The sequence below is a fragment of the Drepanopeziza brunnea genome (assembly GCF_022702325.1).
Source record: "Drepanopeziza brunnea f. sp. 'multigermtubi' strain 214-2 chromosome Unknown ctg13, whole genome shotgun sequence".
Taxonomy (NCBI): Eukaryota; Fungi; Ascomycota; class Leotiomycetes; order Helotiales; family Drepanopezizaceae; genus Drepanopeziza; species Drepanopeziza brunnea.
The window spans coordinates 1731210-1744903 of record NW_027094076.1 but is presented as its reverse complement, the minus strand read 5'-3'; the positions used below and the strand labels follow the sequence as shown (position 1 = coordinate 1744903).

General features: G+C 50.7%; 4 protein-coding genes across 4 annotated transcripts; 2 read left to right on the top strand and 2 right to left on the bottom strand.

Moving 5' to 3' along the window:
• Window positions 1-424: 424 nt before the first annotated feature.
• Window positions 425-1813, top strand: L3040_007637 (uncharacterized protein; the record flags this gene model as incomplete). The annotated part of the gene is made up of 1 exon (XM_007291792.2): window positions 425-1813. One exon carries the CDS (start codon window positions 425-427, stop codon window positions 1811-1813), a length of 1389 nt encoding a protein of 462 aa, XP_007291854.2.
• Window positions 1814-2936: 1123 nt separating this feature from the next.
• Window positions 2937-5562, top strand: L3040_007636 (uncharacterized protein; the record flags this gene model as incomplete). The annotated part of the gene is made up of 3 exons (XM_007291793.2): window positions 2937-2976; window positions 3050-4836; window positions 4888-5562. The coding sequence occupies 3 exons, from the start codon at window positions 2937-2939 to the stop codon at window positions 5560-5562; spliced, it is 2502 nt and encodes an 833-aa protein (XP_007291855.2).
• A 560-nt stretch (window positions 5563-6122) lies between these two features.
• L3040_007635 (uncharacterized protein) lies at window positions 6123-7420 on the bottom strand (the record flags this gene model as incomplete). Its single annotated transcript, XM_007291794.2, has 5 exons — window positions 6123-6262; window positions 6315-7017; window positions 7070-7188; window positions 7239-7301; window positions 7402-7420. The coding sequence occupies 5 exons, from the start codon at window positions 7418-7420 to the stop codon at window positions 6123-6125; spliced, it is 1044 nt and encodes a 347-aa protein (XP_007291856.2).
• A 2614-nt stretch (window positions 7421-10034) lies between these two features.
• L3040_007634 (uncharacterized protein) lies at window positions 10035-12212 on the bottom strand (the record flags this gene model as incomplete). The annotated part of the gene is made up of 7 exons (XM_007291795.2): window positions 10035-10265; window positions 10376-10474; window positions 10529-10742; window positions 10852-10973; window positions 11080-11514; window positions 11569-11770; window positions 11974-12212. 7 exons carry the CDS (start codon window positions 12210-12212, stop codon window positions 10035-10037), a joined length of 1542 nt encoding a protein of 513 aa, XP_007291857.2.
• Window positions 12213-13694: the final 1482 nt, after the last annotated feature.

Here is a 13694-nt window from a genome sequence, read left to right as displayed (position 1 = left end):
CTTTTCATGTTTCTTATTCGTTCTCCTCGTAGTGCGGGGCTTTATATGTTTCAAAGCTGTCTTTGCCTTAATCACAGCTGCAAATTTGCATGCCTCCGGGCGAACAATTGAATCGAATAGTAATTCGCTTTCACTACGATTGGTTGCGTTTTTCAAAATCATACATTGGTGGCTCTTGACTTCACTGCTCACGAGTCCGCCTTTTTCGTCGAAAATTATTCGAGATGACATACCCAAGGAAAGGCACTTCCCTCATCTTGCAGATTCGCGAGCATTCTGGTCTCGAGACGAGACATGAATGATCAGTTTGGCGCCCCGATTGCAAGTATAGATATTTCTTCATCTTCCATATTCCGTCTTTCATTTATATCATTAAGAAAAATTGTTTCCGCAACTTTCCTACAAAATCCCTTTACCTAGTATCATGGCAGGCCCCAAGATGAAGTTGAAAGCCAAGTTCAACCAGTGGCGTCTCGGGAGCCCAGATGCAAACTCTCAAGCTCCTCCAACCACTGCTTCGACCAAAACTCGGGCCCGCAAGCTGAGCAAGTCAATCCAGGCGCGCGTCGCCCGTCAAGCGTCCTCGATTGCAACTCTTGGATCGCGAGTCGGCCAAAAAGAGAAGGGTGGTACTGAAGCTGCAGTCGTCGCCACCGACCGTGATCTCTCCGTATCAGCAACTACAGCCGCCACCCTCAATCTTTCTCTCGTCAACCGCACTTCCTCCAACAACGTGAATGCCTATGTCACAGGACTCGCAATTGACAACAGCTACCGCTTCATTCTCATTCAGTCTGACGGTCGTACTCCTTACTACCCCTCCTCTCCTTCTTCCGTCGGTTCACCACTTGCTGTCAACTGCGCTATCCCTCTCGGTCCTCCTGGCTCCAGCAAGATTGTCACAATACCTCGTATTGCGGGTGGTCGAATTTGGTTCAGCATTGACTCAAGTTTGACGTTCCTGCTTAATCCTGGCCCTGGGCTTGTCGAGCCTTCTGTTAGCAACCCCTCGGACCCAAATTATAAGCTCAACTGGGGTTTCTGTGAATTCACCTTCAACAACTTCCAGCTCTTTGCCAACATCTCCTACGTAGACTTTGTCTCGATTCCCATCGCGTTGAATCTTATCAATACCGCCGGGGCCAAACAAAGCGTTATCGGCATTCCAAAAAATGGGCTCCAAAGAGTCGCCCAAGGCCTCATTGATCAAAACGCCAAAGATGGCAAAGGCTGGGATAAGCTTGTAGTACGAGCCAGTAATGGCAGTGTATTACGGGCGCTGAGCCCCAACACAGGCATCGTCATGGACTCTTCGCTCTTCCAAGGCTACTACGATGCCTATGTCAACGCAATCTGGGACAAATACTCCCGTGCACCCTTGACGGTGGACACACAAGCGCAATGGGGTACTGTCTCGGCCTACGTCTCCAACAACCTCCTTACTTTCGCCAACCTCGGCAGCTTCGCCAAACCTTCAGCCAAAGATATTTTCTCGTGCTCTACGGGCCCTTTCGCTGCGTACCCGGTCAACACTGATGCGATGGGAAATCTTACGGCAAGGCTTGCGGCAGGTTTGAATAGGAGCACGTTGTTGGAAGTCTCCAAGCATCCGGCGGAGAACTTGAGGGCGTATTATCAGGGCGCAGGGGGAGTTACAAACCATTACTCGAGGGTGGTGCACGCGGTTAATGGGGATGGGAGGGGTTATGCGTTTCCGTATGATGATGTCGGTGCGTCAGGCTCACAAGATCTCGCTGGTGCTGTGAGTGATGGAGCTCCAAAGACTTTGGAGGTCGTTGTTGGTGGGTATTAGGAAAGACAGGAGGTGAGGAGGCGTGTGGTTTTGTTGTTTTTTTTTTGTTTGCGGCCGCAGATAGCCTGGACCTACACTACATCATCTACCTTGCTTTTCTCGCTTTTCTCGCTTTTCTCAGGACAATGCAATCTTCTTTGGTGTATGGCATTTCCTCGATCTCACATGCGTCGGAAAACAGCAGCTTCGTTTCTGTTTTGAACTTCGTCTCATTGAAATTTGACCGATCTTGCGGAGAATCCAACAATGCACACCTGATCTACAAGAACCTCTCTTTATTTACCTGATCTCAGTGACCCGCACCACGCATCTGACCCAGTATCGTGAACATATATACGGGGTAAAATTGTTGAATTAGCAACACTTTCGCTTCGAACCTTTCTCATGGGCCTTTGATGAGCGGAGCATGTCGGATTACCTGGCTTACTCGACGCACCGCTACGATGGCTACATGATTTGGAATATGTACCTGTACGGGTTGCCTGGCGAGAGTTCGTTCGTTCATTAGTCGGCCGATGGCGTGGTTATGGCGATAACGAGTAAGGGTAGAGAGGTCATAAGCTCTGATTGATGTTGAGAATAGAGAATCGCATGTTGGAAGTTGGGAGGTGGTCGTTTCCTTAGATAGAGTAGGGGACTTGCCCGGCTGAGAAAAGGAGATGTTCTGCTTTGCCATGAGAGAAATTCATATACTTTCTACACAGCTATTCAAGCCTAGGTAGGTAGGATGTCTGGACCGTATCGTGTTCCCAGACTGTTAGAACTTGAACAAAGTCAATACGCTAAGAGCAAAGGGGGTTCAGCGAGTCAACCGCTCCTCAATAATTTTGTTTCTTTTCTCAAAGGATACAGAGGGCAGAAGCAAATCTTGACATAGAGAGTATTGAAGCTGGATCTGATTTCGCACTATTGTCACCGTGAAAAATAGGGGGAGGGGGGAAGCCCTTATCGATAGCTTCACAAAGCTGTGCGGAATTATGCGCAATTCTGAACACGAAGCATGACAGCATCAGGAATTCGAGATCGCAGCCCAGCCACAGGTACTCCAATCTGCCGCTGCTGATGTGACTCTGGAGGATATCAGAAGCAAATTACCCTGCACCCATAAAATCAATTGAGCAAGATGAATGGCGAGTCCAAAGCGCCATCTTCCTTGGATGCTGGTAAGCCTTTATTGATTATGCCTCTATTCTTTTATAACCCAAAGACTTAGGCACTAACTGATTATATTGCCAGTCGATTATGATCCAATTGAGCATCTGAACGCCATCTTCTCCCATGCTTCAACCCTCACCTCGATAGGTAGCACAGCTGCCGCCCTGCAAAAGCACCAAGATGACCTCTCGACATCGATATCCGCCCTCGAGGCCGCGCAAGCACTGAGCGACGACTCGAGCCTGCAGCGCATGCAGTCCGCGAAAGAGGAGCTAGCCCAGCTATTCAGCAAGATCGAATCGGTCCGTTCAAGGGCGATAGAGACGGAGCAGACAATCACGTCCATGACCGAGGATATCAAACGATTAGATAGCACGAAGCGGAACCTGACCCTGTCCATGACAGCTCTCAAGCGGCTGCAGATGCTGACGACGGCATACGAACAGTTACGGGGACTGGCAAAGACGAGGCAGTACAAGGAGTGTGCGAGCTTGCTTCAGGCGGTGCTGCAGCTCATGCGGCATTTCAATAGCTATAGGAGCATTGACCAGATTGCTACCTTGAGTCGGAACGTGGCAGATCTACAGAGAGAGCTCTTGGAGCAGATCTGCGAGGACTTTGAGATCTCGTTCGCCAAGGGAGAGGTGGCGGCTAAAAAGATTGTATTGGGGGAGGCGTGTTTGGTCACAGATGCCCTGGGAGACAATGCGAGGGCAAGACTGGTGACCTGGTATGTCAACACACAACTGAGGGAGTACCGGCAGGTCTTCAAGGGGAACGATGAAGCTGGTAGTTTGGACAATATTGGGAGGAGATACAGCTGGTTCAAGCGCATGCTGAAAACCTATGATGATGAACATGCTGGAATATTTCCGCTGCAGTGGAGAGTCAACGAAATTCTGGCAAATGCCTTCTGTGAAGGGACGAGAGACGACTTTAAGGGCATATTGGAAAGAAGTATGAGGCGGCAGGACGGTGGGAAGATTGATGTCAACCTTCTACTGAGCTGCCTACAAGAGACTATGGACTTTGAGCAAGGTCTAGAGAAGAGGTTCGCCAGCGAGCCCCGACATAGTATCGATACACTCGGCTCGATGGAAGAGAAGCCGCATACGTTTGATCGATCAATATCGGAGGCCTTTGAGCCATATCTCAGTCTCTGGGTTGCGTCACAAGACAAGCAGCTGGCAACAATGATACCGAAATACCGAAATCAACCTCTGATGCCTGAAGACGAAGAATTCTCATCTCAGGCCGTCATACCGTCTTCGATAGAACTGTTCCACTTCTACAAATTGACCTTGGCACAATGTGCAAAACTGTCCACAGGGGAAAGATTACTGGACCTCTCCAAGACCCTGGCGAAGTATTTGGACGAGTATGCACAGCAAGTGCTGCTCTACTTCTTGCAGGTCCCTGGTGGTGCCAGTCTTGAAAACACTATTCTGGTGCTCAACACAGCAGACTATTGGCATGCAAATACTCAGCAACTCGAAGACAACCTGAAGAAACGGATAGACGGCGAATTCGCTTCGAAGGTTGATCTCTCATCTCAATGTGATACCTTTATGGGTGTTGCGAGTGCGGCGGTGCTTGCAATGGTGCAAAAAGTGGAAGCCGTCTGTGAGCCGTCCTGGCGGGAGATGAGGAACACGAATTGGAGTAAGATGGATAGCGTTGGAGACCAAAGCTCCTTCGTGGCAGAAATATTGAGACACATCAATAGCAAAGCTGAAGAAATCCTCCCTTTAGTAACAAAAGCGCAGTATGCTAGAGCGTTCTGCGACAACCTCGTCGAGCACCTGGCAAATGCGTACATTGCAAATATTGTGCAGTGCCGGCCTATTTCCGAGGTTGGTGCCGAGCAGGTAAGAATCCGTACTGCACCTCAATGCTATAGATGGCTAATGACAATGCAGATGCTGCTTGACAAGTACGTGCTTACCAAGGGCCTCACTACACTCCTCTCACATTCTCCGTCCGCCGCATCCTCGTCCACCGCTGCCCAAGCCGGTTTCGTAAAACGAGTCAACCAGAGTATGGGTCGTCTCGATCCACTCCTGAAGACCCTCCAAGTACGGCCCTCTCCAGCCGAAGGCCTCGTTCAGGCATACCTCATCCACATTGGCGACCGCTCCGATACCAATTTCCGCAAGATATTAGAGCTGAAGGGTGTGAGGAAACCAGACCAACCTGCACTCGTCGAAATGTTTGGAATGCACAGAGACGGGAAGAGCAACGAGCAACTCGTAGCCATGAGCCCACTCCTGACGCCCCTCATGAATGCTGGCGGTATCGGTAGCGGCGGTCTAGGTCTCGGCGCCACTTCAGCCGCTTCTGGCATCCCCAATCTACAGACAAGATTTGATCCCACCGCATTCGGCGAGAAGCTGTTCAGTGCCGCGCGAGACGGGGTCGAGAGGATGGGGACGCCTGGTGCTGGGACCGTCGGCGATAGGATCGGGGGTCCGTTGAGCGAGGAAGCGAAGGCCACGGTCGAGGGCAACCTGAAGAGCATTGGCAAATTCTTCAGGAGGGATATGGGTGGCTTTGGAAGCATCGGCGGGAGGTTTGGGGGTAGCAGTAACGGGTGATTACGACGTCAATGACTATGGGCTGGGTGGTGGTGGTGGTGGTGGTGAGAAAACCAGGGTTGGAATTTAAGCCATGCGGAAAATATAGTATACAATACCAGAGCAAGATCTTCCACCGGCAAGAGTCTTCTTCAATGACAATGCGATCTGGTGCATTCATGCACAGCAGGGGACTCTTTTCGCTCTCACAATCAGCCCAAATAAACTAAACTCAATCCTGGCACGAGTAGTGAGTGGTCGAGTGGTCGAGTGGTCGAGAGGAAAAGGAGGTTCCGGAACCCGCCGCTTAAGGGAAAGTCTCGAGTTTGATAGCGGTCGTCAAACTCGTCGTGATAATAGAAGGAGAAGAATTCAGCGTAGCGCACTAGTGACTGGCACGTTGAACTTCCAGTCTCAAGGATAAACGATCGAGCCCAGGGAGAACCGTCTTGTAATTCTCGTTCTGTCGCCTGGAACGGCTGCTGCCGCAAAGGCAGAGCTAGCTAGCTCTACGGTATATCCAGGTATCCTCTATTTTCAATTACGACCAACGAACACGCAAGAAAGTAAATGCAGAGATTCTATAGGAGAGGGTTGGATCGGTACTCGGGAACGACCACGTTGTTGCCCTTCTCGGCACCTTTCTCCGCCTCGAGTGTGTTCTCGTCCTCCAGCTCGGCAAGGAACTTCTCGGCTTCGAGAGCGGCTATGCATCCAGAACCTGCAATCGTGATTAGTAATTGCAAGACTTATGTTGGGTGTAAGGAACGCACCGGCGCTAGTAATTGCTTGTCGGTATCTCTTGTCCTGCACATCACCAGCGGCAAACACGCCCTCGATGTTGGTATAACTCGTGCCTGGCTTGGTGACAATATATCCCTCCTCATCAGTCTCAATCTGGCCCTTGACAAGCGCAGTTGCTGGATCATGCCCCACAGCGTAGAACAACCCATTTGCCTCAATAGTCTCCAGCTTGCCAGTCTTCGAGTCCTTGATGACCATATGGCTCATCAATCCGCGATCATCGCCCTTGACCTCCTCACCCTCGCAGTTGAACCTAACGGTCACCTTTTTATTTGCCAGCAGCCTGTTCGCCATCGTCTTGGAAGCCCTTAGATAATCTTTTCTAACCAAAACCGTAACATGGGACCCGTATTTCGTCAAAAACATAGCCTCTTCAGCCGCAGAGTCTCCGCCGCCAATGACCACCAATGGCTTGTTTCTGAAGATCGGCACGGCGCCGTCGCAGACTGCGCAGGCCGAGATTCCGTTCTGCCAGTATTTCTCTTCTCCCAGGAGGCCGAGTCTGCGAGCGGAAGCACCGGTAGCAATGATGATTGCATCTGCGGTGTTAGGCTCTTTGTCTTCGGCGTATTCGTTCCAGTACTTGAAGGGTCGCTTGGAGAGATCAACTTTGGCTACGGTTTCGGTTATGATTTGGGTGCCGAATTTCTCGGACTGCTTGCGCATGGCTTCCTGCAAGAAACGTCAAGATAGGTTCAGCGGAGTATGGTTTGTGGAAGCAAACCATCAGCTCTGAACCACCGATGCCGTCTGGAAAGCCTGGATAGTTCTCTACATCGGTGGTCGTTGTTAATTGACCACCGGCCGCAATACCGTTCGCAAGGAAACCTTCATAGAGAACAGCTATGTATATATTAGAGCTGTGAGCAGCCTTTTGCAGCAGAGGAACCCACGCTTCAACTCCGCCCTAGCGAGGTAGACAGCCGCTGTATGCGCTGCAGGGCCGGAGCCAATGACTATCGCAGACCTGTTAGCATACATTCTTTTTTGTAGAAGTGCCCGCTATCCAATTGTCCTATCCTACGCGAGAATTTCAAGGGGCCAGCCGGTACTCACTGACAACCTTGCTATGCATCTTTCTCTCCGCACTCCCAAGACGACCGGCACCAATATTCTGCTTGTATGGCCTCTGCTGTACACTTGCTGTTGCTGCCACAGAGAATCCCGCGGCGCCCGACCGTAGAGTCCGTCTGAGAGCTGAAGAAAACAGTTTGACTGTCTTTTGGGTATATGAGGGATTGGACTATAAAGAAAAGGTTGAGTATTCCGCAGAGATTCTGTAGGAGGTGAATATTTTACTTGTAGGGAAAAAAAATAAGACTAGGACGATGAAGGAGCGGTTTTGTTGATTTCTAATATCCATCGGATCTGCCCCGCGATGGATGATGCTCTAGACTCGAGTGCTTTGTCAGCAGCAGGAACGGAACCAAACCAAACCACGTCCGAGGCATCTATCTCTGCGGCTCCGATCTTCGTCAACATTCGTCTAATCCGAAAGCTACCCCCAGGAGCCATCATTCACCCTTTATGTTTACACCTCCAACTCGTAGCGAGAGTCGGGGCTAGCTAGATCCATTCCAGGGTCTCTTCAAAAGTAATCGATCCTGTGCTTTGCCTTGTGATCACGAGTGTAGCTGTCGTTTGCTTCCTCATCCTGTGCCTTGTTCCGGCTGGATTATCCTCTATACATGATAGATGCTCGTTGCATCTGAGAAACGCCATGTTCGCCTCTGTCTCTAGCATCCATTTCCTTTGCGCACACCTTCACATCCCCCTTTTATTACACGTCAAAACCCATCTGCTCCCATGATGCGGTAGGAATCCTTCTAGTATCTCGACGTCTCGAACCATCTCCATGACTGTTTCTCCATAATCATTCAGTCTCGCTTTTGTCTTCGCTCCTTGAGCTTCCAAAATAAGAAAGCTCGTCTTCTGTACCTTTCGTTGAAGCTTGAAGCCGTCCTGGACAGAGAGAGAAGTCCCCATGCTCCTTTTTGCTAGTGGAAGGCCGCACTTGCTATTCTTACTGCAAGGTAATCCCTCAGCTGTGTGTCTTCTCTGACAACGAGCTTTGGTCAGGGCGACAGCCTTTGATGTGAGACATGACCTTGGATTCTCGTGGGGAAGCCTTTTCCATGTCGGCTGCGAGAGGCCAGCGGGAAGTAGTTGGAGATTGAGCCATGCTTTCCTTCGCATGACGGCTTATTCATGCTTGGTCGCTGGGTCTTACGTTTCTTTCCAGCACAGGTCTTTGCGCAAGAACGCTCGACTGTGTCTTCCAAGTTTCTCTCTGCTCACCTGTAACTAGTTGTCGGTGCGGATGAGTAGATGTGGATATACATCGGGTGAGCTTCCATTGGACGCCTGATGATTGCTTCAGAAAGAGCGAGGTTGTCAGTTTCTTCTGCAAGCCATGAGTGACGAATGGATGAGCGATGGAATTCCCTTCGACATGAGATCGAAGCAGCGGTAAGGAGGAGGTTTATCCTCACCTGACGTCTCGATGCGACTTGCAGTCCTGATAGATAAAGTTGAGATCTCCTGACAGCAACTCCGCAAACTTCACATGATCACCTTAATCCACCTCAATCCACCTCCTTGTTGAGATCGCCCACCACACTCTCCGGCCGCGGCACCCCTGTTCTATCAAGCGTCCCATCCGCATAGATCGTATTCTGTCACCATCCTCTCCTCCACGCCCGAAACCTGAGGAGCGCCCCCACGCCCGTCGGACATTCTTGGCGAACGATGGAGAGGGTAACGTCGAGGTAGGCGTATCGGTCGATGACGGAGGCGTGAACAAAGTGGCGTCCGGGAGACAGAAGAGAGACTTTGGGGAGCGAGGGACCCGGGGAGGAAGTCAGGTGGACGGTGGAAGGTGTAGCTCCGAGAGGGCCGAGTGAGGATTGTGAGGAGTTGACAGAGGTCAGGGGTCGGGATTCTGTTCGGGGTTATTCATGATGGCGGGTCAGTTGTCTTGATTTTATGATGTATCGATCGACGTGCGTAGTATATAGCGAGCTGGCAAGCGAACCGGAGCTATCCGACGTCAAAGTTTGTCAGTCTACTTCGTTGCCTAACAAGGGGTTGAAGCCATCTTACTTTTAGGCCTGATCACGATGTGAGTACTCGGGTATCACAGACAAACGGTCGTACGACGTCAAGAGAGAGGGAGAGTTCGCGTGACTTGGGATCGTCCAATCGGAAAATTTGGGCAAGAAAGTGGTGTGGGAGACTCGTGGATTCGATGCGGAGCTTCAGACACGAGGATGCCCCGGCCCATTCTTGGAATTGGTTCACGGGTACGACGGAAAAGAGGAGGTGAGCAAGTATCAGATTTCACTCCTAGAAACCTCAAATAAATGAATGAAAATCATATGCGTAGCACCAATCACGATCCATAAGATAGAATCTTGCGCGAACGACAAACAGATTTTTATTAGGTATTACGTGTGTGGAAGGTTGCCCTAGTGGCAGATGGTGATTTCCGTAAAGACGACAAGTCTGGGTATAGGGTATCAATACGCAGCAGAAATTGCGACGCAGAAGACAAAGGACACCGGTACTGCAAAAATGAGAGGAGTATCAAGAAAACAATCAATCTTGGGGTATTTCAAGGAGATCCGTTTTCCGACGATGATGAGAAACCGTTCATCGGTGGGAAATGACGAGACATTGCTGCTAGGAGCTCATGCAGAGGCAGTCACCGCTGGAGTAGAAGCAGGGGCAACCTTCTCAGGCTCTTGGACAGCAGGGGTAGCGGTCTCTGCAGCGCTCTCCTCGGTGGGAGCTGGCTTCTCACTGACCTTTTCGGCCTTGGGAGAGGTCTTGCCCTTTACGGTAGCACGGAGCTTGGCGAATGGAGACTTTGGCTTCTCACCCTCCTCATCACTGCCGGTCTTTTCCTTCTTGCTCAACCACTGTAACAATATTAGCACTGCTTGATAAAGGTATGGATTTGCAAGACGTTTTTTTGGCACACATGTCCATATTCCCACGAGGTGGAGAGGGAGTGGCGGTTTCAACGTACTTGGAGAGTGCTCTTGCGCTTCTCGCTCTTAGCAGTTGGGGTATCGGTAGCCTTAGCCTCGCCGTTGGTAGCCTGAACTTCAGTAGACTCGGTTGGGACCTGCAGGTGTACTGTTAGCATGTATGCGATAGGAAATTGGTTGAAAGGACCTACAGCGGTGGGAGTAGCGACCGAAGGAGCAAGTGGCTCGCTGGACTCAACAGCTGGGATGACGGGGGCAGTTTCAGAAACCGGCTCAGCCTCCTTAGCTGGGACGACAGGTGCGACTTCAGCGTCTGGCTTCTTCTCCTTGTGGGAGAAGCGGGATTGGAGGGTGCCGAAGATGCTGTTACGCTTAGATTGAGCCGGCTTCTCAGCTGGGGCGGTGCTATCAGAAAGTTAGTCTTGTTTGGACTGATGAACAATGATCTGAGATATTTGTTCGAGGATGTTCGGCCGCACACAAAGTAGGCAACCGGTGACGGGATACTACGTACGCTACAGTCTCCTCAACAGCTGGGGTCGGCTCGGTGACATCGGGCTTGGGGGTGGCTGGTTCGGTAGGAGCGGCAACGGCTGGGGCAACTGCAGGCTCTTCGGCAGCTGACACGGGAGCAGGCTGTAAGTCACAGTTAGTATGACTTGATCAACACAGAGATGGTTAAAGAGAGAGAGAGAGCCTTCTGCCATGAGAATGGCACGTCAATGAACAAGGGTGTACTTACCCCAGATTCCTCGGATGAAACGGGCACCTCAGACTTCTCCTCCTTCTTGCCAATGCCAAAGCCCCCAAAGATGGAAGTTCGCTTGCGGGAAGCAGAGCGGCTCTTGCGGTCCTTCTTCTCCTCTTTCTTCTCTTCCTTGGCCTCTTTCTTTTCCTCAGCCTTCTCCTCAGCCTTCTCCTCCTTGGGTGCCTCGACCTTTGCGGGGGTGGCAGTGGCAACAACAGCCGGCTTGGTCAATTCTGTGTGGGTCTTCTTGTATTCCTCGCTCTCGACAACGGTTGGGGCAAGCTCCTTGGCCTCGGCGGACTTGGATTTCAACACAGCCACCCAGTTGTCGCGCTCTGTGATAGAGCTGGCCTGGAAGATGTGCTTGTGTCCACCAAGGGTAAATGCGAAATCGACGGTACCCTCTTCAGCGATATCCGAAATCTCAGACTAGGAGCGCAGAGTGTCAGCTGAAGCTATTAATCGGCGGGAAATGTTGCTTACCAGATTGAATATTCCCGCGGGGGTGGCCTTCTCGCTGGCCTTCTTGGTGAAGAACAGGAGTCCATTGCCTGTGTGTGCAGCCCAGGCGACATTCTTACCGGCAACATCTTGAGCCTTCTCGCCACGGAGGTAGCTTGAGAGAGTCTTCGAATCGACGGGCTCAGATCCGAAGTAGAAGAATTTCTTCTGGAAGATGAAACTCCTAAAAGGAAACATTTGTCAGTTCTTATCATTCCATCATCGCAATGTGACAGGTGATTTCCCAATTCTCTTTATCATATAAAGCTTTGAGCTAGTCGAGTGACGCTCGCAGTCCCGGGAAACGTTCTGCAGTCGAGCAGGTTTCGACCGAGCGTTCGACCTCTGGTCTTCCCCCCGTTATGAACAAGTGTTTGCACAACTTACTTCAACAGGCCAGGTCCTTTGTATCCAAGAATACCCTCCTCAACAGGCTTAACTTCCTCCTTGACTGGAGTAGAGTCGGCGACCTCTTCCTTCTTTGCCTCCTCGACGGCTGGTGTAGGTTCGGCGACGGCAGAAGCCTCAACCTGGTTATCAGCTGCCACAGCTGGGGTCTCTTCGACGGTCTTGGGAGCCTCTGCGGCGACAGGGGCCTCGACAGGCTTGGGAGCTTCGGCAGACATGGTGATTCAAAGGGGAGGTTGGGTGGGTGGTGAGTGAAGGGAGAGGTGGGTATCTTGGGGGTATCTTTGGGGTATTACAAAAAGTATTGAAGAGAAAGGAATCAGACGGGGGCAATCCGCTGCAAAGACGTTGATAGCTCTGTTGTCGTTGACGGAGAGAGTTGTGTGTGTCGAAGAAAGGATTGGAAGTGGAGGACAGCTCGACTTTTTAATATTGGAAGGGGTCCACAAGGGGGGGTGGGGTTTGCTAAGGGGCTAGGGGGCGCTAATTTAGCGTGGCTTAGCGAAATTAGTAGGCACGGTCAAGGGAAAGAGTGCCGGCGAAGTCTCCTATCCAGGCTGTCCTGTGCTGTCTTTGATTTTTGAGGGCGTACGGAGGTGCCAGTAGTGAGTAGTTACTAGTAGGTAGTAGTTGTAGAGGAAAATCTAAACTTTGGGCTTTAAAAATAATCCTACTGGAAGGTTAATCTCGGTCTAGTTGTAGGAGGAGTTTCACATTGTAGATAGATAAGTAGTAGTACCTAGGTAGTAAGTAGTACCGTAGTGGTTGTACAGAGTATGTGGACTTGGACCCACTAGCCAGCCCACCGTCCAACCAGAGATCCTCATCCTTATCCTTCATCATTCTTCTCTTACCTTCGGAGGATTGCACCCAGACCGACGATTGGCAAATGTCGAGATCACTCACCTACACCCACACCCACACCCACGCCCACGCCATCCGGAGTTTGAAGATCGCCATCGTGATCAGGTGAGCACCGTGACCTCGTTTGGCCATGTAGTGAGTCTGCAAGGATCGACCTAGACGCCCACGGGACGATAGATATGGCAGGAAAGTGGCGATTGCCGCCGTTGCAGAAAGTACTACTGTACTAACTAGTATCTAACCGCAATCCGCGATGCTACAAAGGTACGTACGGTATGCTTGCTTGCTTGCTTGCTTGCTTTGTCCCCTTTCTTCCTATACGACCCGTCATTTAAGTAAGCGGAAAGGGAGCTGACGATCTAACAACCATTAGCCAACAACCCCAATAACCCCAACAACCGAAACCACACCTTCGCAAGAGCTACCTATCGTTGACGGAGTGCCCAGGCCTCGGCACGAACCCGACTCTCTGACTCTCTGACTCTCTCTCTGACTCTCTCTCTCAACCTTCAAATAATTCGATGCAAGCTTTGGCCTTTGATGAGTCGGTGGGCCGAATACAAGACTTGTTAGCCAGGCCTGGCCTGGCGAGGTCGGAAAGTATACGTTTATATATATAGTACTTATATAGTTACAACGTATAGTAGTTACGTAGTACGTAGTACGTAGTAAGTAGGGAGACTATATATAAAATATAGATACTTTGAGTTCCTTCTTTGGTTTCATGATTCCAACAAAGTAGCTAGCTTAGCTGGCTTACGCGATACCTATCATCTCTTGTCAGGCTACGTTGCAGGAGTAGTACTCCGTACGGCTACACAGAACACTTTATTCAT